This window comes from Peromyscus eremicus, chromosome 19 (genome assembly GCF_949786415.1).
Source record: "Peromyscus eremicus chromosome 19, PerEre_H2_v1, whole genome shotgun sequence".
Classification (NCBI taxonomy): domain Eukaryota; kingdom Metazoa; phylum Chordata; class Mammalia; order Rodentia; family Cricetidae; genus Peromyscus; species Peromyscus eremicus.
Genome location: NC_081435.1, coordinates 576,884 through 601,631, shown reverse-complemented (window position 1 = coordinate 601,631; position 24,748 = coordinate 576,884). Strand labels below are relative to the sequence as shown.

The 24,748-nt window shown below is 36.8% G+C and overlaps 1 protein-coding gene across 2 annotated transcripts in view; it reads left to right on the top strand.

Moving 5' to 3' along the window:
- Positions 1 to 24,748, top strand: part of Rock1 (Rho associated coiled-coil containing protein kinase 1) — a 111,119-nt gene that overhangs the window by 67,006 nt on the left and 19,365 nt on the right. For both annotated transcript variants that reach the window (XM_059246697.1, XM_059246696.1), the window contains exons 13-24: positions 337 to 385; positions 4,327 to 4,462; positions 5,609 to 5,700; positions 5,793 to 6,039; positions 10,904 to 11,010; positions 12,646 to 12,796; positions 15,444 to 15,604; positions 17,233 to 17,417; positions 19,334 to 19,403; positions 21,112 to 21,206; positions 22,820 to 22,985; positions 24,621 to 24,714. In XM_059246697.1, coding sequence (XP_059102680.1) covers positions 337 to 385; positions 4,327 to 4,462; positions 5,609 to 5,700; positions 5,793 to 6,039; positions 10,904 to 11,010; positions 12,646 to 12,796; positions 15,444 to 15,604; positions 17,233 to 17,417; positions 19,334 to 19,403; positions 21,112 to 21,206; positions 22,820 to 22,985; positions 24,621 to 24,714 — 1,553 coding nt within the window. The remainder of the gene's footprint in view (positions 1 to 336; positions 386 to 4,326; positions 4,463 to 5,608; positions 5,701 to 5,792; positions 6,040 to 10,903; positions 11,011 to 12,645; positions 12,797 to 15,443; positions 15,605 to 17,232; positions 17,418 to 19,333; positions 19,404 to 21,111; positions 21,207 to 22,819; positions 22,986 to 24,620; positions 24,715 to 24,748) is intronic.

The following is a 24,748-nucleotide window of genomic DNA, read 5'->3' as shown; positions in this document are numbered from 1 at the left end:
AAACCCTGTCTTGAAAAACCAAAAAAAAAAGGATACATTTATTGTTCCACAGAAGTACATGTCTTCATCAGATAACCAAGAGATCATACGTGCAAGCATGCGCGCGCACACACACACACACACACACACACACACACACACACAGGGTTTTTTAGGAAAATCAAGTGAGGGGGTAGAGTGCTTGCCTAGTAAGCGCAAGGCCTCGGGTTCCCGTCCTCAGCTCCGGAAAAAAAAAAAAAAGAAAGGAAAATCAAGTGAAAAAGTAAAGAATATAGGTGTTAACACTGGGTAAAGACAGTAAATATATTTATAATCTGTATTTTTTTTTCTTTGCAGAACTTCTAACATAAAACTAGACAAGATAATGAAAGAATTGGATGAAGAGGTATTTTTTAGTTTACTAAGTACTTTTTCTTGTCTTCCCCCCCCCCTTTCACATTGGTTCATTTCTAGAGAAAATTTTATTTGAGATCACAAAACATAACCAGAAAATTAAGATGAAAATTTTACCTTAGACTCCGGGTTCAAGTATATAGATTATACTTTAGTTTGTTTTGTACAACTTTATTCTATGACCATGTTGAAAATTTAGTACATAGATTTCAGTTTTGTGGTTCTTGATGGTTGAAAAGCAAAAAAGAAGCAAGAGATCAAAACTAGAAACTGCAACTATGTCAGAAAGAGGCAGATGGAGAAGAAAAATATAAAATATTTAAATATGATTGATATAGACATGATACCACATGACTAGTAGGGCTTAGAATTGGATTTAGAAGTATTCATGTTTTTCCTACCAGCCTGGTTTTATTAGCAGAGACACAGTATTTCCTGATAGATATTTATGTATAAATGTATAATGCATTTTTATTCTTAGTTAAGCTTTCTACTGTGTGTGATGACTTTCTTAGTGACAATCTTTATTGCATTTGTCTAATGTATAATTTCCTTTTTTAGATTCAATCTTTGATAAACTTTTTGTTGTTCTGTTTTTCTTCCCTGAGGTAATCATATCTGTTAGTGATGCTTTCCCCTTTAACTTATGGCTTAGGATATAAATGTAGTCATGTAAAGATTTTTTGACTGCATTTACCATTAGCCACAGGTCAGTATGAACTTAGTATTGGTTAGCACTGTATATTTCATTCTGAGTGCTTCAGGAATCATTCCTAAATTCAGATAAACTAGATTTAAGTTACTTGTCTTTCTGAATTCAAGATCCAGAGGAAGATCTTAATTATTAAATTAGCATAGTCCTACTTAAAGAGAGGCAAAGTGAAAGTACTGTTCATTCTTCTTACCACTAAGTATAGCTAAAACTCCTATACATTAAATGTAAAACAGATGTAAAGAGATCCTTCAAGGTGTGAAGAAAGCAGAACAGCTCTTGAGTACTTGATTCCTAAGAAAAACCACAGGGATGTGGTGCTGAGGCTGTAACTTGGAGTCCCTGTGTAGCTTGAGTTCAGTCCTCAGGACCTCATACAGCAGGGACTGTGGCACATGCCTATAATCCTATATACCTGGGAAATGGAAACTGAAGGAACAAAAGTTCAAGGTCATCTTCAGATATATAGCAACTTCAGGGCCAGCCTGGAATACATTAGACCCTATCTCAGAAAATAAAATAAATAGTAGGAAAACTATGGGTCTCCCCTACCCTAGCCTCAAAATGTCAAGAGCAGACTTTATAGAACACAACTACATCATTATGTATTCCATCAATACATAGTATTATATTATTTTAGTAGGAATACTATGGGTCTCCCCTCCCCCAGCCTCAAAAGTCAAAAGCAGACTTTCAACTACACCATTAACAGCATCTATTCAACTGGGGCAGAATATACATTCTTTTCAAGTGCTTAAGGACTACATACCAAGACAGATGTTGTCCTCACCCATAAAGTAAACTTAAAAGAATCAGAATGACAATGTGTTCTGACCAAAATGTAGTCAAGCCAGAAAGACAGCAGGAAAACTGAACACATGAAAGTCAAATGATGAAAAGAGACACTCTGAAGGGGGATGAAAATAGATTGTAATGTTGATATCTTTAAGCTTTTATATTAAAAAAAAAAGTTGAAACTTTTCACCATTGAAAATACTTGCATAATGAAGTAAAAATACAAAATCAAAATTTGTGAGATGCAGTTAACACAGTGCCTAAAGGGAAAATTATAGCATACACGTTTATATTAGAAGAAAAGTCGTTAATGATTAATCTTAACAAAAGCAGTGAAAAGGATAAAAGCTGAGGTCTGTGCACTTGGAAATGACAATGAAGAAAATAGATGGAACAAAAGAACTTGTTTGAAAAGATCCACAAATTGGCAAACCTCTAGAAAGACTGACAAAGGGAAAAAAGAGCCATCGTAGGGAATGAAATGTGGGAGCTGAGGAAATGATGTGGACAGTTCTAAACATGTCATTTAAATGAGTTAAATTATTGTAAAAGACCCAACATGCCACAAATCACAGTGTGAAATAGGTAATTTCAGTAACTTTGTATAACTGTAAGGAAAGTGAATCCATGATTCCCACAAAAAAGTGAATCTCAATGACCCAGTAACTTTACTAGAGAATTCTGCTAAGTTTAAAGGAAACAATTAATTTATAACACCTCCAAAATAAGAACACTTCCTAATTCATTTTGTTAGATTGGTAACCTTATACCAAATCAGAGACTACAGAGAAAACTAAAAAACACTGTCACTTACAAATAGAAGTCCTTAGTAAAATATTAACATAGATCTCAGCAGGACATAAAAAGATAATGTATCTGACTGTAGTTTATTTCAAAGATGTAAGATTCATTTAATATTTTTAAACCAACCAGCTTAATTCACCATATTAATAGTCTAAAGAAAAACCAAGTGATCTCATCAGTTGACGTAGAAAAAAAGCATTGGACAAAATGCAATATCCATTCATGATAAAAATTCGCAGAAAACTCAAGTTGATAAACAGCATTTATATATATATACATATATTCTATAGTTCACTTCATACCTAATTATAAAAGAGAACATACTTCCCATAAAGTCTGTTATAGCAAAAACACATCAGTTCTCATCATTATTCAGCCAGTACTAGAAGTTGTAGTCAGGACAATAAATCATATAACCAAAAAAGGATTAGAAAGAAAGAACTAAGCCTGTCTAGATGTTTTATACTGGAGACACAATGGTTTGTTTAGAAAAGTCATAACTGTAGTGGTCAAAACTGCATGATACTGACAGGAAAACAGAATGAAGAACAGAAATAAACCCTCATAATTATGTCCCACTGACCTTCAATAAAGTTGCAAAAGTATTTCAGTCACTGAAGTAAGAGTAATCCTTTAACAAATGATACTGGAGCAATTGTGAGCCAAGATCTGAACCTTAATGTGTCATATCTTGTGACCACTAATTTAATAGTAGCTTTAAACATAAATATAAAGGTGTAAAGCTTTTAGGAGCTTGGCTTGGTGACTCATACTTATAATCTTACCACAACCTCCTATGTTCTGAAATTATACATGTGTGCCATCATGCCCAGGTTCAAGTTGGATTTATAGTTAAAAGAGGTGGCTCAGTAGGCAGAGGCTCTTGTATGTAGGCTTGATGACCTGAGTACCACTTCCACATCCTGTAAGGTGGCAGGAGGAAATGGATTCCTGAGAGTTGTCCTCTAACCTACACACACACAGTGAGTTTTAAAGTTAAAATGGCAAAATCTAGGGCTGTAGAGATGGCAAAAATCTTAGAACTGGAAAAGATAGTGTTTACTTAGAGATGGGGAAATCTAGAAAAGCACATAGTAAAGCAGAGTTTTCTGATGTCAAGTCTTAAATGTAAAAACAAAGCAACAAAAACCTGCCAGCACTGGTAATCCTGGTGATGGTAGTTCAAACTCAGAAGGTGTGTCTGTCTAGTTCAAGTAGGAGTGTCTTACTTTTTTGTAAGACATGCTTTATCTGTTACCGCAAACCTGTCATTACAGTGTACTACCTAGGACTCAGGACATGGCTGAACTATTACCTTAGTTCGGGAAAGTGGTGCAGAGACAGGTGATCCACAGTTTCAGTTAGAGACCATGTCTCATATGATACAGAGGAGAAACAACAGAGAAAGTCACCTGACAGCGATTGCTGGCCTCCACACATGTGCATGCACACATATACTGTGTGCACATATACACAACTGAAAAGAATAGAATATGCAACCTGATTTTAAGCAAAAATTGATCATAATTTTTTATAATTTATACAATATTTTTAAAGAGCAAACTATATTAACTAGTATTGTTTGCGATTGTAACTGTTGTTACATGTTATTATAATTTTAGGGGAATCAAAGAAGAAATCTAGAATCTGCGGTGTCTCAAATTGAGAAAGAAAAGATGTTGCTACAACATAGAATTAATGAGTACCAAAGAAAAGTGGAACAGGAAAATGAGAAGAGAAGAAATGTAGAAAATGAAGGTAAATTGTTATTTCGAAAAATGTTGGACTGTTTAGGCAAACACTGCCACTGAGGTATATAAATTTTTTAAGCCATTTGATAACAATTATTTTATTTCTAGTTTATTTTATAAATGTATTTATATGTATGCAATCTGATGTATACATAAGGCTCTTCATATAGGACTGATAAAAATATAATGTGTTCAGTGACACAAAGATAATTGGACTATCTGTATCATTGAATACACAGCTTAAAAGAAAAACACACCTCCTTATGTCATTAAATCTGTGTGTATTTCTGTAGACATGCATGTGAAAACATACATATGATGTGCTTGGTTCCATCTTTGGATATTGATTCATAGGTTGTCCTAAGAAGGAAGAACTGGTAGTAATTCTGGGAGAAGAGCCAGTTAAGGGAGAAGAAACAAGGGAACAATCCTTGTTATTTTATTCTACCATTTACTATCTTTTGATTTTTGTGCCATTTAAAAATACTGAGTTATTCAAGTAATTTTACTGTTCAAAAACAAATAAAAACTAGCTTTATAACTGAATATGGTGGTGCAATCCTATATCCCAGCACTCAAGGGGTTAAGACAGGAGAGTCACTTGAGCTCTTGTGTTTGAGAAGAGCCAGCAGGGCATAGTAAATCAAATCTCATAGTGAAAAAAAAAAAAAAAAAAGCGAAAGGACTTTGTATTATTACACCAATAGATTGGTCCCATGAAGGCCATAAAAGAATTTAGAATACTACAATAACAGAAAGAAAACTGCTTTACTCTGTATTATAAAACTCAGTTCTAGTTGTTACTTTTTGTTTGTTTGTTTTTCAAGACAGGGTTTCTTTGTGTATCCCTGGCTGACATGGACTAGCTCTGTACACCAGGCTGGCTTTGAACTCAGAGCTGCCTACCTTTGCCTCCCGAGTGCTGGGATTAAAGGTGTGTGCCACCACTGCCTGACAATGCTCTACTTTGATGGATTTAGACTATAAGAACTTGTAAGATAGAATTTGGTTTGGGGAGTGTGAATGGACCTAATTTCACTGATAGTTGTGGTCTAAGAGTAAATTTCTAAGAAATAAATTTCTAAGAATATAAAATGATGTTTTTCTTTTCCTAATGAAAGTATGTAATTTCTACATTTCTTTGCCTTTCTAGTTTCTACACTAAAGGACCAGTTGGAAGACTTACGGAAAGTGAGTCAGAGCTCACAGCTTGCTAATGAGAAGCTGGCACAGTTACAGAAGCAGGTAAGTTCTTCAGTGGGATCCTTTTAAAATTATAGTTAATTAAAAGAAAAATGATCATGTTTGGTCAAAATTCTTTCTTTCTTTTTTAATAGTTAGAAGAAGCCAATGACTTACTTAGGACAGAATCAGACACAGCTGTAAGATTAAGGAAGAGTCACACAGAGATGAGCAAGTCAATTAGTCAGCTAGAGTCCTTGAACAGAGAATTACAGGAGAGAAACAGAATTTTAGAGAATTCCAAGTCACAAGCAGACAAAGATTACTACCAGCTGCAAGCTGTATTGGAAGCTGAGCGAAGAGACAGAGGGCATGATTCTGAGATGATTGGAGACCTTCAAGGTAATACTTTTTCTCATGTAAAGTATATGTCACATAAAATTTACCATTGTGAGTTTTTGTTTTATTTAATGTTATTGTAATGTGTGTGATGCATGGTAGAGAGTATGGGGCACATATGGGTGGGTTGGTCAGAGAAAAACTTGGTAGAGTTAGCTCGTTCTCTCTATCTTTACTTGGTTTCTTAGGCATTGAGCTCAGATTGTTAGGCTACAAAGCCATCTCATCAGCTCCCATTTTAAGCATTTTTAAGTGTATATTTCAGTGTCATTAAATACATTCAACATTACTGTGCATCTATCCACAAATTTCCAGACCATGTTTGTCATCCCAAACTAACTACCTGTTACATAGTAACTCTCACCCCTTCCTCCCTGCAGTGCCCTCTAACCACCATCCTACTTGCTGTGCCTGGGAACTTGACACTTCATGTTCCTCATACAAGTAGAATACACAGTTTTTACCCTTCACTTTTTATCTTTAAATTTTGTTTTAAAAATCTATAAAGTGTATTATTTAGCCACTTTTTTTTTCTTTTTGGTTTTTTGAGACAGAGTTTGTATAGACTTGACTGTCCTAGAACTCACCCAGCAGAGCCTTGAACTCACAGAGACCTGCCTGCCTGCCTCTTCCTCCTGAGCCCTGGGATTAAAGGTGTGCGCCACCACCGGCTAATGTAGCCACTTTTTAATATGACATTTTTATTATCATTGCTGTCATAGAAAATGATTTGTTAAAGGCAGAAGTGGTCTTTCTATAGAGTTGGCATAGTGTCTGTATTTTTGTTGTGCTGTGATCCTTTCACAGGTACTTCTGTGAAGTAATTTTTATAGCCAAATTTTTGAATATTTGGTTGAAAAACTTGCCTAATTTTTAAGTCTTATTCACAATTCACCTAATCTAGGCAGAGAGGATTATCACTGCTAAATCTCAGAAATTCCTCAGTTGTGGAAACAGGACCCCTTACAAAAAAAGACCCAGGATGCTAGGAAAGTTTGAGATTAGAGTTATTAGTATTCTTTGTGGAACTAAAAACAAATCAAACATAACTAACAGTGAATAAAAAGAACCATTTTAGAAGGTAAATACCATTTGATTTGTTTTCCAAAGATGTCTGCCTTTACTTCCAAGATATTTTCCTGATTTTTGTTGCTGTTCAGTAGCAACATCCCGTCTACCTACACAAAAGACACACATGAGAATTGCCAGGCCTCTCAGGAAAGACTGGAGGATCAGGAGCAGTATGTTTTCACCTTCATGGAAGGGCACATATTTTGGGTCTCATGGGACTTAATTCTGTGGAGAGAGGTCAGGTCAGTTTTTGTGACTACAGAAACGGAAATTAGGAGCTCCCGTTGGCTCACAGCTGAGGGGAGTTGTGCAGTTTCATCTCTCAGGCCAGATATAACTAAGAAAGAAGCCTCTTCATAGTTACTGGGAAAGCTTCATACTTGTTTAAGTCAAGTTTTTCTCAGTACTTTTTGTTTTTCAAGACAGAGTTTCTCTGTGTAACAGTCCTGTTTGGCTGTCCTGGAACTTGCTTTGTAGACCAGGCTGGCCTCAAATTCAGAGATCTGCCTGCCTCTGCCTCTCAAGGGCTGGGGTTAAAAGCCTGCACCACCCCACCCGGCCTCACTGCTTTTTATACAGCCAAATTAACCATGTGAAAAATCACATTGCTCAAAGATTGGTTCTATAAATCCTTCCAGTCCTTAAAATATATCTTTTGCTTATGACCAAGCTTTGAACTACTTGCTTCCAACATTGAGACCATCATCATGTTTATTAATTGCTTTTTTAACAGAATCTTTTAGATATTAGTGAAAATTAAGAAAATTTATAATATGATTTATTATATGCTTATCCTTTTCATTGCTTATTTTGTTTCATTTTTTACTTATGATGTGATCTATTTTTAGGTTTTCATTTTTGTTTTGGCTGGCTGGCCTGAGAATTCACAGAGATCTGCCTGTCTCTGCTTTTGAGTGTTAAGATATCCCATTCTGAATTTGCTGATTTCACCCATCGATATAATTTAATGTGTTGTCTCATACATGGTACTGTACATTGGGATTTAGATCTAGAAGTTTGATCTGTCAAGTGACTCATGTGTCTCAGGTAGGGCTTGAACAAGAAAACTTAATAATGGTAAGATGTAAGGAAGCACATGAAGTCTGGCTTTTTTATTGGTAGCTTTTGGTGGTAGACCAGTTCTTTATTTTCTTAGACATTTGCAAAACAGTGCCCATCATTATATTCAGAAGGTTGTACAACTGTCTCCTCTAGCTAGTTCCAAAATTTCTTCATTAACTTCTAAACACATTTCGTTCATTAAACTGTCTTTCTCTTTTCCACTTCCATCTAGCCACTGGAAGCCACTGATTTCCTTTATCTCTGAATTTACTTGATCTGTATATTTTCTGTAGGCATCATATAATACGTGATTTTTTTTTTGCATGAGGCTTCTTTTGTATACTGTAATATTTTTTAATGTTTGTAACATGTTTTAGTATCTCATTAAAGGCTAAGTCAGTTGTATGTTTGTATTACAGTTTTTATATCCATTATACTGTTGGTAAAGCTTCAGAATGTTTTCACCTTTTTGTTAATTGTAAATAACAAGGTTGTGAATATTAATTTACAACTGTTTGCCATCTGTGTTCTTTTGAATGTATATTTAGGTGTGAAATTGCTAGGTCATGTAATTCTGTGCTTAACTTTTGTGAAACTGCTAAACTGTTTTCTACAGTGGCTGAACCATTTCATTTTCCCATGTCAAGGAATTGGGATTCTGATTTTTCCGTGTTGTTAACACTAGGTAACTGCCTGAATAGATATAAAGTCATATTACTGAAGTTGTCATTCCTATTTTTTTTTTATTTAATGTTTTTTAGAATCCTTTTTTTTAAAGATTTATTTATTTATTAGGTATATAGTGTTCTGACTGCATGTGTCCCTGCCTGCCAGAAGAGGGCAACAGATCTCATTATAGATGGCTGTGAGCCAACATGTGGGTGCCGGGAATTGAACTCAGGACCTCTGGAAGAGCAGCCAGTGCTCTTAACCTCTGAGCCATCTCTCCAGCCCCTCATTCTTATTTCTTAATGGGTAATGATGTTCAGCATCTGATACCTACTTGTTTCAGCATCATTTGTCTAAGTGTGTGTGTGTGTGTGTGTGTGTGTGTGTGTGTGTGAGAGAGAGAGGGGGGGGGAGGGGGGGGGGGAGAGGGAGAATACATGCTCACATGTGGGGCCAGGTGTCGACATATCTCTCAGTCCCTGTTCCTCTTTTAAATGACTTTGACATTTTTGTTAAATATTGTCTGTGGCTGAAAATGTAGTTGAGTACTTGCCTAGTATTCATGCATGAGGCCTTAGGTCTAATCCCCAGAACTGGAAAAAAATGAATGAATGAAAAAGAAAGAGGAAAATTATCTTAATGAATGGATTTGGCTGGGGAGGTGGCACAGTGGGTAAAGTACCTCTGTGTTAGTGTGAGGACTTGCGTTCAGATCCTTAGCACCCATGTGAAAACCAGGTCAGGGAGTGATTATCTGTAACCTTAGTGGTGCAGTGAAGAGAGACAAGCAGAACTCCAGGAGCTCACTGGCCAGCCAGTGTGATAGAAATAAAATAAATGAGCTGCAAGTTCAGTAAGAGGCCTGTTTTAAAAAATGAGGTAGAGAAGCAATTGAGGAAAATACCTGCTATCAGCTTTTATGACCTCTACCCTCACCTGTACACAGATGTGTACTTGGCACACACACACACACACACACACACACACACACACACACACACACACTCGCCCTGTATGGCTTCATTTCTGTTTTCTCAAGTCTGTTTTGTTGATAAGTATTTCTGCTACATGTTTTGATCACTGTAGTTTTATATCAAGTTTTGAAATTTTGGGGGACGGGGTTGTTTTGTCCAATGCTACTGTTCTTCCACAATATTATTTTAGCTCTTCTTTGCAGTTCCTGTTTAATTAGCTTTTCCATTTCTACAAAACATACTTTTGGAATTTTAATGGTACTACAATGTCTTTGTTGATTGTTTTAGATATTGTCATCTCATAGAATTCCAATCTATGAACACAGTCTATTTCCTTTTTATTTGTCATTGTTTTGAGGTTTTGTTGTGTTTTGTGTTTCATTTGGTTTTGAGACAGGATCTGGTTATATTGCTCAAGATAAACTGCTGAGCCCAAACAATCTTGCCTCAGTTTACTGATCGGCTGAAATTATAATCATCATCCTCTGCACCTGCGTTAACAATGTATTTTAGTTTTCAGTAAATGAGCCTTGTTCTTCCTTGGTTTAATTTTTTCCTAGGCCAATGGTTCTTAGCCTATGGTTTGTGACCCCTTTGGGGGCTGAACAACCCTTTCACAGGGATTGCCCAAGACCATCAGAAAGCACAGATATTTACATTATAATTCATAACAGTAGCAAAATTACAGTTATGAAGTAGCAATGAAAATAGTTTTAGGGTTGGGGGTCACCACAACATGAGGAACTGTTTAAAGGGTTGCAGCATTAAGAAGGTTGAGAACACTGGGCTAGAGAGATGGTTCAGCAATTAATAGCACTTGCTGGTTTTGAAAAGGACCTGGGTTACGTCACCAGCACCCGTCTGGCACCTTAGAACTAACTCTAGTTCCAGTGGACCCAGTTCCCTCTTCTGGCCTCCATGGGCACTTGCACACAAGTGGGCAAAACACTCATTCACATAAAATAAAAATTCAAAACTGAACATTAACAAGCACCTGGAAGTCCTCCATCACCAACCTCTTCACTCCCAAATAGTCACAATTCTGATTTATAATACCATAGTTTTGCTTTAACTTTTTTCTCATTTCATAGCACGAATTACATCTTTACAAGAGGAGGTGAAGCATCTCAAACATAACCTTGAAAGAGTGGAAGGAGAAAGAAAAGAGGCTCAAGACATGCTTAATCACTCAGAAAAGGTAAGTGACTTGCTGTCCCAATTATGATATAGTATGGTTGTCACCCGTTACAAGGTAGTTTTATACATTCATTTGTAGTGTTTGTATTTTATTGTGTGGTTGGTTTCTTGGTATGTGGGAATGTGTGTGATGTACTTTGCATCTTGTCACCATATTCTTGTTCGTACTCTAAAAAGCTTTGGATGGCCAATGGATAATCACAATACTTTGGTTTGGAAATAACTTTTAATAAGAAAATTGTTCATAGGGTTGGAGAGATAGCTCATCAGTTAAGAGCACTGGCTGCTCTTCCAGAGGACCCATGTTTAATTCGCAGCACCCACATGGCAGCTTACAACCACATGTAACTCCAGTACCAGGGATCCAATACCCTCATTCAGACATACATGCAGGGAAAACACCGATGCACATGAAAAAAGAATGAAATTGTTCCTAGTTCCTTTGTACATGGGTAAGAGGAAGGTATTAATCCTTGCTATGTTAAGTCATATGAAAAGAGAAAATAAAGGACTGGACCTTAACAGACCACGCATGCTTATTCCATGTTGTTAGTTTAAAAATAAAATAAAAAACACCAAAGTAATTAGCTTGTGCACCACCCCCATGTCTCCCTCCCTCTACCCCCCCCCCCCCCCCCCCCCGCCCCCTGTAAGATCATGCTTCCTGGCTTGTGTGGAGTCAGGACAACTAATGGGGGAGGGGTCAGTTCTCTCCTTTTACAATATGTAGGGTCTAGGGATCTATATAGGGTCATCAGGCTTAGTGGCTAGTATCTTTGTCCAGCAGGCTCATCCTGCTGGCCCCTGCACTTAGAATTTTTATCAAAATTTCACTGCTTGGTACTTTGCTGAGGCGAGGATCAAACAATTACTTTACAGATGTAGGTCTTACTTTCACTGTTATCCTCAGAAATGATTTTTAAAATTTATTTATTTAAGTTTTGGTTGTTTTTTTGTTTTTGTTTTTGTTTTCCCCAGAGACAGGGTTTCTCTCTGTTGTTTTGGTGCCTGTTGTGGATCTCACTCTGTAAACCAGGTTGGCCTTGAACTTACAGAGATCCACCTGGCTCTGCCTCTAGAGTGCTAGGATTTAAAGGCTTGTCCCACCACCTCCTGGCCCTCAGAAATGATTTTAAAAGCCACTGCTTTGGTGTGTTCTATCCCAGAGGGGATTTTTTTTTTTTTTTTAATTCTCTCATATTACATCCCCAACCACAATTTCCCCTCCTTCCTCTCTTCCCAGTCCCTCCCCCCATCTTGCCTCTCCCAGATCTACTCATCCTCTGTTTCCCTTCAAAAAAGAGCAGGCTTCCCAGGGATATCAACTGAACATGGCATAACAAATTACAGTAAGACTAGGCACATTTTTAAAAGTTTTCTTAAGGCAAAAATTGAACAACAAAGGGAAAGATTGTTACATTCATTTGTGACTCTAGTGTAAAACCATCCTGAACATAAGCAGCAGCACAGGGACCTCTGCATCAGCTCTGGTGAATGCTTCTGATGGGGAGGGATGGCAGAGAGAGGGGGATTAGTAAAGTGTTTATCTCCTGTGAAATGCTGAGGAATGTAAGATTTAATTGTGTGCCTCTTACATAGTTTATTATAGTCCATGGCTCTCATTCTAATTTTTCAGGAAAAGAATAATTTAGAAATAGATTTAAACTACAAGCTCAAGTCTTTACAACAGAGGTTAGAACAAGAAGTAAATGAACACAAAGTAACTAAAGCGCGTTTAACTGACAAGCACCAGTCTATAGAAGAGGCAAAGTCTGTTGCCATGTGTGGTAAGTGTCACATGAATATTTTCTATGATTAGTTTTAAATGATGCTTATACAGTTTTTGATCAAAACTTCACTTCTGTGGTAGAGAGTGTAAGTAAGCATTGTTATCTAAGAAGAGAATATCTTTTATTATAGTGTCCCTTTTTATCACAATTTTACCTTCTATGGTTTCCTTATTTTACCTACCATATCTTCACGATGAAAGTTAGTAAAATCATACTAGGCATACTGACCACCTACCTGAAATCTCAGCACTTGAGAAGCTAAGGCAGGGCAATTGTGAGTTTAGGGTTTGGGTCTAAAACAAAACAAAGTTAGTGGATGTTGTGGGATATTACTTTAACTATGTAAAGATGTGTTACATTTGTTCATGTTATGGAATATTACTTTAACTAGGCAAAGATGTGTTGTTTGTTTAATTATATAAAGGTTTGTTACTTTTGTTTATGCTGCATTTGCTATTTTACCTTGCCTGCCTAAGGCACCTGATTGGTCTAATAAAAAGCTGAGTGGCCAATAGCTAGGCAGAGGAGGGATAGGTGGGGCTGGCAGGCAGAGAGAATAAATAGGAGAAAGAATCTAAGCTTGGGAGAGAACAAGAGAAGAGGAAAGAATGAGGCAGAAAGAAAGGGAGGCAGGCAGCCAACCAATCAGACATGGAGTAAGACATACAGAATGAGAGGTTAAAAAGCCCCAAGGCAAAACATAGAAGAGAAACAGGTTAAATATAAGTTATAAGAGCTAGCAAGAAACAAGCATAAGATAGGCCAATTATTGATAACTAATAAGTCTCCATGTGGTGATTTGAGAGCTGGTTGGTGGCCCAAAAGAAAACCTGCTACAAATGGACTCTTCTTTTCTTCCAGTTTTTTAATCTATCCCTTGATTTTTTCTTCATAATTCATTCTGAACCTCATTGTTAATTGTGGGGGTCCCTAAACCTAAGTCCCTGTTCAGGGTACCATCTATGGGAGGCCATCTCCCACCTTTTTCAGGGTTCCTATGAGGAGGAGAGAGGAATAAGAAAATACTAGATAGAAAGATAGCGGAGAGGAGACAGACAGAAACACAGGATAGGTTCAGGAGGACCTGGGTCAATACCCAACGTCCCAGAACTTTATTCAAAAGGGCTTTTTTTAGCAATGCCAAAGGTTGAGGCAAAAGACTATCATCCTCTTGCTAGACACAGCCAAGTATAGACCCTTCCAAACACCTGGTTCCCAGGCCTGTGGTCCAGTCGTCCTCTTATGCAGCCCTGCTGGTAAAGCAAACTCAGATCTCACTAAGAAACCTCTGTGGGCTCCCACAGTTACTGAGCTACTCTTTTTGCCTCAATTTTTTTTTTATTCCTTTGTATTTACTTTGTTTTATAGCTTCCAGTCACAATCCTAGTTTAGACCAACCAGTTGCCTCATTGTATTGTTACTTCAAATGTATCTAAGATACATTAGTCCATTGTATTATCTCCAACTACAGTTTTAATTTATGTTCTTAAAAGATGACTCTTGTTATCTGGAGAATGCTTTGAAAAAGAACAATGGAAGTAGGAAGGATGAATTAGAAAGTTAGAGGTGGTAAGCAGAAAGCAAAGAAGCAGGAGCACGAAGGACAAACATGGGATGGAAGGATGACAGACAGAAAGCAAGAACAGCTGAGTAGATGGATGTACCCTAGACAGAGATTGTTGTAAGTACAGCATAAGTGATTTGGGGAATGGAGAGAAGGGTTGAAACGATTTAGTATGTTGACGTTTGGGGGCTAGGGATGTGGTTCAGTGGCAAAACACAAGCTAAACCTACTTGAGGTCCTGAGTTCAAACCTCAGCACATCCCCAAAAACAAGAACTTTGATAATTTTGCTAGATATCTAGATGGATACATTAACTACTCGATTGGTATGTAAGTCTGGAACTCAAGGGTAGGTATGTGGAGTCCAAATATAAGTGAAGTGGATTTCTGTTACTGGAGAGAAGGGAACTAGGAAGTAATGATTATGTTAGTGCTGCTGTATTTATAAGGTTGGGAAAAATGAACTTCCACTCTAATTATTTGTCACCTCAAAGGCAAGTGCCAAGAATAGCAAAAAGACTTTCTTAGTTATGCAACTCTCCACAGGCAGGGCTATGGAAAAGTTAAAATTTTCAGAACTTGACTTAACGTATCCCAGAATAAGACACCCTGGTAAACACTAGAATTTTGTGATAATAATTGAAAGATGTGTTCTGCAACAATGGAGTCTTGTCATTGAGGTGCAGAGTTCCTGTCCTAAGAGCCTCTGAAATGTTTCCAGACCAAAGCAGGAAAAGAATTAACTGCAGTCATGTTTTTCTCTTCTTTACCTTTATTTCACTCATTATTATCCTTTCCAATTACACTCTTCATCTTCTAGTCTAGATGGTATTGAATTGTCTCTTCTCCTTTGGGCAAGGGCTAAATTGAGAATTTTAAAAAATTACTGAATTTTATAATTTTTTTCTTAAGAGATTCTTATCATATAAATTAAAATGCCCTTAGAACTTTTATAATTAATATCTATTACAGTTCCAGAATAAAATCAGTAAAGATTTTTAAGGCCAATTTCCAGACCATTTAAAGTGAAAAATATTAAGGTGCTCTTTAAATGTATGTTTGTAACTTTTTTCTCTTGTAGAAATGGAAAAAAAGCTGAAGGAAGAGAGAGAAGCTCGAGAAAGGGCTGAAAATAGAGTTGTTGAGACTGAGAAACAGTGCTCTATGCTAGATGTTGATCTGAAACAATCTCAACAGAAGCTAGAACATATGACTGAAAATAAAGAAAGAATGGAAGATGAAGTAAGACACAGTACTAATTTTATCCATCTTTGAAAAGAGAAACTAGGTTGTGACTGGAGCTCTTACTGTATTTGAAACAGAAGATTTGAATAAAGTATATGTTCACTGCTATACTGTCATCCCAGAACTTAGAATTTTCATTTTAAATAGCTATTATTCATTCTATAGGAGCTGTTCCATTGTATATCACAGCAGTGCATGCAACTAAATCAAAATGTCTTAGTTCCTCCTAGAAGACTATTGAAAAGTACCTATGCTATCTCGAAAAGCATTAAATTAAAAACAATTAACTTCTGCTTAAAAAGGCTTGTATTGATATAAAACATGTAGTACATAGTTATAATAGTTATAATGCTGTTGATAAAAAGACAAAAGACTGTTATATGTTGGTGGTTACTATATGTGTTTTAAACATTATTTGTAAGTAGCTTCCAAGACTGGACTTGCTGAAGGCAGCATTGGAGTCCAGATTGTATACTTGGTAAGAAGGTAAGGTAGGTGAGGTGAGTCATGGCAAAAGGAAGTGAAGTCAGAGAAGACACATGGAGCTGTCATGGGAGACTCTTTGGGCTCTAAAATAACCAGCATTCTTTTAAAACTTACAGAGATGCTATGGTAAACCAGCGAGCAGGCTAACTATGTATTAAAAGTTTGGAACATGGAGCTGGAGATGGCTCAGATGTTAAGGATATCACTGCTTTTCGAGGGAACCTGGGTTTAATTCCCAGCACCCACATGGCAGCTCACAATCATCTGTAACTCCAGTTCCAGGAGATATCGTACCCTTTTCTGCCCTCTGCAGGCACCAGGCACATACATGATACACAGATGTTAATGTAGGCTAAGCACCATACACATAAAGTATTTAAAAAGTCTTTTAGTTAAAAAAGCTTCTCAAAATAGGGGTTATTAAGTTGAATAAGTTAGGTATGATTTGTATACTTTTAGGGAACAGACAACTTAATAAGACCAGTCATAATTACATGCACAACATACTTGTGAATCTGTGAAAATTAAGGAAAACCTTGCTAAGTCTGTGGCATTTGGGAACTGAAGAATAAACATAGTTTAAGATTATTTATTGAGTCTGAACATGCTGTAGTGTCTAACCATCCAGGGAAGGGACAGATAAAGAGGGGTGCATGTACAAGATGGAGGTGAAGGAATGTGTGCTGTTTGATGATCTCTGTGATAATCACCTTGCAGGCAGCAGATAACGAACAGATTGTAAACTGTTGCAAGAATTTTGAGTTCATTGGTTCCTACACTAATAAATATTTAGTATTAACTATTTTCTAAGTTTTAAGATCATATAAAATAGAATACATAAACATTTGTGGATGAACAGGTAAGTTAAAATACCTATTTGGAATGTCCCCTCAGACATGACTTTTATCATTTTCCAGAATTTCAGACTAGTTGAAATTAAGGTTTTTCTTTTTCCCATAGATTTCATATCTAAAATTTAGATACTGTTTTGACCTAGTAGTAAATATGCAGTAATAGACACAAGGAAAACTAGAATAGTGCAAGGGATAATAATGCTCTGGAGGTTTGATTAGTATACTTTCAAATATTTAGTAACTTACTAAAATGATTAAAATGCCAATCATTTTTCTCATTCATAGGTTAAGAATCTCACCCTGCAGCTGGAACAGGAATCAAATAAACGGCTATTGTTACAGAATGAATTGAAGACTCAAGCATTTGAAGCAGACAATTTAAAAGGTTTAGAAAAACAGATGAAACAGGAAATAAATACTTTATTGGAAGCAAAAAGATTGTTAGAATTTGAGTTCGCTCAGCTTACAAAGTAAGTTTTGAAAGTAGTTTTTAGTGTTTTTCATTGGCCTATAAGTACTTGATATTTTGTGTGTTCAGATCTCAAAATTTGTAAAAAAGATCAAATTTTTATTTATGTATTTATTTATTTGTTTTGTGATAAAAGAATTTACTTGCAAAGAAGATTTGCAAGGAAGTTCAGGCTTTGGAAGGACAGGCTTATTAGGTTAAAATTACAGGTGTTTAAAGAAGAAACATAGATTAGTAAGGCTGCTGGCTTTACAGTCTATTCATGGTGGAAATACCAGCTTTCTAATGATTTTCATATCTATACATATCATCATATCTCTCCAGATTAGCATACAAAAATGAAGGCTGCCCTACTTGATAGGAAGTATTCCAGATGGCTTTAGTTTAGAGATTACAGTTGACATAGTCTTGGGGTGGGGATGGGGTTGTTTGTTTCTTTGGTTCTTCTCAGAGTTGCAGTCTTTTATTTTCCTATTACTGCTGAGATGCCATGTGCTATTACTGCTGAGATGCCATGTGCCTGCTTACCTGAGATGAAGACAAAGCCAGGGTGCCATGGGCCTGCTTTGAAAACATAATAGGAAAGATGGGTATTCCTTACACCAAGTTGTGATTTTATTTCCTCCAAGTGTATGTTATCATACTTTTAAGCCCGTTTTGTTGTTTTTTTGGTTTTGGAGTCCCATCCCACCCCCCACCCCCGAGAGGCAGGGTTTCTCTGTGTAGCCCTGGTTATCCTGGAACTCGATCTGTAGACCAAGCTGGCCTTGAATTCAGAGAATTGCCTACCTCTGCCTCTGGGATTAAAGGCGTGAGCCACTACTGCCATCATTAAGTCTGTTTTATTGAGATAAGTTTTCAGTTTTTATTAAGTTGGATTTATATTGGCAAATTTCTTTTCTTCATTTAGAAGCCCCGTTTTTACCAGTTAATGTACATGCCACTGATAAAAAGAATTTCTATAAGAAAAACATTTCAGCATCATGTTATTTTTCTAGCTTATCTGGTGAGGCCATACTGCCTGGCTCCATCTTGAACCTTACAAAATGATGCCATGAAAAGCACAGGCCCCTTCACAATGAAAGCTTTCTTTAGAGCACATTAACTCCGGGTCTCTCCAAACCATAAAAATGAAACTAACACATTTTTTTCCCCAAGCAACTCTCAGTACTCAGTAGATGTTTATAATGTACTTTCTATCAGCTACATAGCTTGTTACCAAACTACAAAGCGATTTCTATCTAATATTAAAGCCTAACAGCCTGGGATAAAATTAGCAATCCTTGAAAATCTTGGTCTTCGAGTTCCATTGTGTTCCTCTGTATTTGAGTCTGTTTCTCTCTTAAGAGTATCCTTTTTCCTGTGAGGTATGTTCTTTGTGTGTGATACATATTTTGTCTTTCTCCTTACCAAATATTGCGCTTCCTTACCTTTTATATCCCTACGTAATTATTTTTATACCCCTTCCTGTATTAATTACTAAAATGTTACACTTTATTTTTTACTTTAAACTATTTATGATCTCTGCTTTTGTTTACTACACAAAACATTTAAATTACATCCTTGTGACTTTTTCTGCCTGTAAAGTGTATTTCTGCCTTTCTTCCACAAATATTTATAGGGAAAAAGCAAACCAGAGCAGTGTCAGTTTCATTTTATGGTTTAGAGAGATCCGGAGTTAATGTGCTCTGAAGAAAGCTTTCATTACAAAGGGGCCTGTGCTTTGCACAGCATCATTTTATAAGGCTCAAGATGGAGCCAGACAGTGCAGCCTCACTAGATGGTCTAGGAAAGTAACATGGTGCTGAAATGTGTTTTTTACAGAAGTTATTTTATCAAACCTTTTGGTTTTTAGCTACTTAAATGAAACGTATCATAAATATGAAAAATTGATTGCTGCTTTTCTTTTATCTAAAGGCAATACAGAGGAAATGAAGGGCAGATGCGGGAGCTACAAGATCAACTTGAAGCTGAGCAGTATTTCTCTGTAAGTGAGAATCATTTTTAATATAGAGGCTCTAAAAACTTACTTAAACAAGAAACTTGAGTTTTGTTTGATTGTTTGTTTTTTGACTTTTTTTTTTGTTTTTTTTTTATTTTTTTGGTTTTTTTCAAGACAGGGTTTCTCTGTGTATCCCTGACTATCCTAGAACTCCATCTGTAGACCAGGCAGGCCTAGAACTCACTGAGATCTGCTTGCCTCTGCCTCCCAAGTGCTGGGATTAAAGGAATGTGTCACCACTGCCCAGCTTGAAATTTAAAAGAGGTTTTTTCTGCAAATTGTATTTCTTTTCAAGGTTTGTGGTCTATATAAATTGTGGAGAGAAAAAAAAAAGACAATTGTGCAGTTTTTCAGCAATTAATTACCATCAAATTACAGCTGTAAATAAAACTTTTGATAGTTGGGCATGGTGGTTCAGGCATTTAATCACAGTGCTTTGGAAGCAGAGGCAGGTGAATCCAGGCCAACTAGGGCTACAAAGTGTAAGACCTTGTCTAAAACAAAGACTTGGTTGCTGGGCATGGAAATACATGCCTAATGCCCAGCACTTGAAGACTAAATTAGGGTGGGGTGGGGGTCCTTGAGTTCCAGTCCAGCCTGAGTTACATGGGGAATTATAGCCCAGTCTAAGCTCTTCATACCTATCAAAAAAAGTAAAACAAAATAAAAAAAAAATCTTTGTTAGAGGCTCTGCTTGCCTATAAGCACTAATTCATATGTGTGCTCATGAGCCTATTTAGGTTGTAGAAATAACTAATGTTTAATATCTTTTTCCTGTTTAGCTCAGTCTATTGTTTTATATGAATTTATTTGGCTTTGAAACTTTTGAATTTGGTGGGGAAAGTTCCTTGGTTGCAGAGCTTGTGTTCTGCCATTTCATTTCAATTTAAGATTTATCAAATTGTGCCCCCTAGTACGATCTATCCTGCAAGCCTTTCCATATACTTAAATGCATGGATTTAACTTGTTTTTGTTGTTGTTTGTTTGTTTGTGGGGGTATTTGGTTTTTTTGTTTTTGTTTTTTTCAAGACAGGGTTTCTCTGTGTAGCTCTGGCTGTCTGCCTGCACTCTGTCTTCTGAGTACTAGGATTAAAGGCATGTGCCACCACCACTTGTTTGATTTTTTTGTTGTTTTTTGTTTGTTTGTTTTTGCTGTTTTGAGACAAGGTTTCTTTGTGTAACAGCCCTGGCTGTCCTGGAACTCAACTCTGTAGACCAGGCTGACCTCAAACTCACAGAGATCCGCCTGCCCCTGTCTCTCAAGTACTGGGATTAAAGACATATGCCTTCAACGTCTAGCTGTTTGTTTGTTTTTAATGGTTTATTTTTATTTTATGTGCATTGGTATTTTGCTTGCATATATGTTTGTGTGGGGATGTTGAATTCCCTGGAGCTGGAATTACAGATAGTTGTGAGCTATTTAAATTATCTTAAAAGTTAAAACAAGTTAAATTGGGGGTGTAGAAATGGTTCAGCAGTTTAAGACCACAGTCTGCTCTTCCAAAAGACCCAGTTCAATTCCCAGCATCCGCATGGTGGCTCACAGCTATCTTTAACTCCAGCTCCAGAGGATCTGACACCCTCACACAGACATGCATGCAGGCAAAACACCAATGCACATGAAATGAAAAGAAATTGCTGAACTATTTATAACTCACCGTAAACACTTCATTTTTTGCACTTGTTTTTACAGACACTTTATAAAACCCAGGTAAAGGAACTTAAAGAAGAAATTGAAGAAAAAAACAGAGAAAATTTAAGGAAAATACAGGAGCTGCAAAGTGAAAAGTATGTCCATTTTGCTTTGGAACAGAACAGGAATCTACTTCAGAAAGGCATTTATAAATTTAAGTTGAAAGATAGAGGGTAGGGGTGCCATCATTCTGATAGGGCTAATTTATCAGGCTAATTGATAGCAAATCAGACTAGTCTACCTTAAGAGTCTAGTTTGAGAGCATCTGGCTTTCTCTTCTGGCCACCATAAGCTCCAGGCAACACATGGTACACTTACATAACATGCAGGCAAAACACTCAGATACATAAAATAAAAATAAATAATTTTTAAAAAAATAAAAAAGAAAAGAGGTAGTAGTGGTCATGGTTAAGGATAATTCTTCCTCAAATATACTGAGAACCTACAAAAATTAATGAAGTATACACATGACCAAGATGGCTTATCTAAGAGAGGGTCTTTGGGACAAACAGATAAATGAAAGTAACGTAGTCCCAGTGTAAATGTCAGTTCTGAAAAGTTAGTTTTTTGAGACAGAATCTCTTGTGCCCAAGGCTGGCATTAATCAGTCCTTCTGCCTCTACCTTGTTGTATTTTAAAAACAAGTGGAAGGAGTTACACCATACAACGGGGCCACATGGGAGGTTTATTGAAGGGAGGGGAGAGAAGGGGGACAAGAGTGAAGAAAGAGAGAGAGATGAGAGGTATACAAGGTCCGCCTTTTATAAGGAAACATAGCAGATGCACACAGGGGTGCTCTTAGTGGCTGCAGCTGAGGTTTATCCTGTCAGGACCCTAAGGGCAGGTCAGTACAGATGCCTAAATGCTAACACACCTCCCAAATGATAGAATTCTAGACATGACCACCATACTCAGGCAATTCTGAAAAACTTCAAAGTGTGCTTTCTAATATTTCCAGATAGTTCACAGTGGTTTGAATCTGTATGTTTTCATAATCTCATTGAGTTACTTACAGTTAATTTAGTTTAGCCCTCTCAGTTTACAAAGAATATGTAAGGAACTTGCCCAGAGTTCCTACCAGTAGAAATAGGGATGACTAGTGATGTGCATAAGTGTCTTGAATTTGACCTCCTGGTCAAATTTTTAACTTTTTAACTTTGCCTCACTGTCTTACATTCCAGACCCACAGCAAAGTCTTTTTTTTTTTTTTTTCTAAAAGTAAATGGCTTAACAAATTAAAGTCATTACTTTCATAAAAAAATTGTGGCAGGTTTAGTTTAAGAAGTAAAGTCCTTGGTTCTGTCATTTAGAGGAAATGGTGTGGAATTATGTGCATGCTTTGGTCTGATGTTGTTTTTTACAGAGAGAATCTCACTGTGTAGTCCAGGCTATCCTTGAATTCTCAGTCTCTCTGCCTCAAGATTTCAGTTGTTAGAATTACAGATGTAGGCTGGGCGATCTGCACACTTAATTAATCTCAGCACTTGGGAGGCAGAGGTAGGTGGATCTTCAAGTTGAGACCAGTCTGGTCCACAGAGTGAGTTCTAGGACAGCCAGGGCTACACAGAGAAACCCTGTCTTGAAAAAACAAAACAAAAAACTACAGTTGTAGGCTACCATGTCTAGCAAGATATTTATTGTCATTTATGTGATTAAGTAAGGAAAATGAACAGAATTTTTTATTATTCATTTCACTTAAAACTTGCAGAGAAACTCTTTCTACTCAGTTGGATCTAGCAGAAACAAAAGCTGAGTCTGAGCAATTGGCTCGAGGAATTCTGGAAGAACAGTATTTTGAGTTGACTCAAGAAAGCAAGAAAGCTGCTTCAAGAAATAGGCAAGAAATTACAGATAAAGATCACACTGTTAGTAGGGTAAGTGATAGGTGATTATCTGGCTGAAATTGATTGAAGTCAAAATAGGTAACATTTTAAAGTATCGGGGTGTATGTGTATGCATAGAGTGACCTTTCTGCACTTGTGTTTATTTTATCTAAAACAGTTGATAATGATGGGAAATCTGATTCAGTACACTGGGCTTTTTTTCTTACTGTAGATCTCTGTTATATTTTATGTGAGGAAATGCTTATCCTAAACTCATTTTTTATTCTCTTACTATGTTAAGAGTGATTATATGAACTAGATTTCTTTGAAATTCGAGTAACTATCCTGGGGTAAGAAACTCATTGTTGATAGTCCATTGTGATCAAAACCAGTTATACAAATTCCCTGTTCTTAAGGTTCATACTGTAGTCTATATAGTAATTTGGGATGAGTGGGAGTTACAGAAACTTACCTTAGTAAGTTAAGAAGTACTGTGGTGTATCATGCCTGGGTTCAAATCTGAGGCTTAGAGAACTAAGGCAATCTGCCAAGATCACATAACTTATCTGAGGCAAAGGACCTGAGTTTGAATCTCTTAACACCCATATAAAAACATGGACATGGCTACCCTTGTCTATAATCACAGCATTGAGAGTAGAGACAAGCAGATCCTGAGAGCTTCCTGGCTAGCCAGACTAGTGAGTTTCCTGCTCAATAAGAGGCCCTGCCTCACTGCCTTAAGGAGATACAGAAGAAGATAACCCATACCCTGCTCTGCATTTTGTATGCATGTGCTCCAGCATGTATGTACACACGCGCGCACACGTACACGCGCACGTGCGCGCGCACACACACACACACACACACACACACACACACACACACACACACACACAATAAGCCAAGCACGGTAGCGTATAGTTTATAATCCCAGCACTTAGTGACTGATCATTAGGCCTAAGACCAGCCTTGGCTACATAGCTCCAGACCAATCTGCACTACATTACTAGATCTTATATCTCAGTCGTCTCCCCACTTCCTCCTTCACCCAACCAAGTGAGGGGCAGAAATAATGCTCCTTCTGTGCAGTTGTTATTACAATTAAAGGAAAACAATATATGTGGAAAAATCAATACGGAATATAATATTTTCATCATCTTCAGATTAGAAAACTGAGACACAGGAGGATGATTCCCCCAGGGTCACATAGATTAATAGCAGAACTAGGAATAAGTTCAAATTTCCTAGTCTTCTATCTAGTTCTCTTTATAATATACTTTTTTACTTTATTGTGTTTAATATATATAAACACATACCTACACACACATGTGTATACCCATAGCTTTTTTGGAAGGTAATTGTTCCTAAAACATAACTTAATTATGTATTCACTTTTTTTTTCTTTTTCAAAACAGAGTTTCTCTGTGTTGCTCTGGCTATCCTGAAACTCACTCTATAGACCAGGCTGGTTTTGAACTCAGAAATCTGATATTCTCTGCCTCCTGCATGCTGGGATTAAAAGGTGTGCACCACCATGCCTGGCTCATTCACATATTTTAAGCAATTTTCACATATTTAAGCAATGTTTGACTTACTTTACCTACAGAAATGTTAAGTATTAAAGATTTTTAGCTTTAAGTGTGAAAACAAAGAATCTATAGCTTAACCTTTGTTTGCTTTGTTTAGCTTGAAGAAACAAACACCATGCTAACCAAAGATATTGAAATACTAAGAAAAGAAAATGAAGAGCTAAATGAAAGGATGAGGACAGCAGAGGAAGGTATTTAGAGTTTCCTTAACAAATAACACTTTGT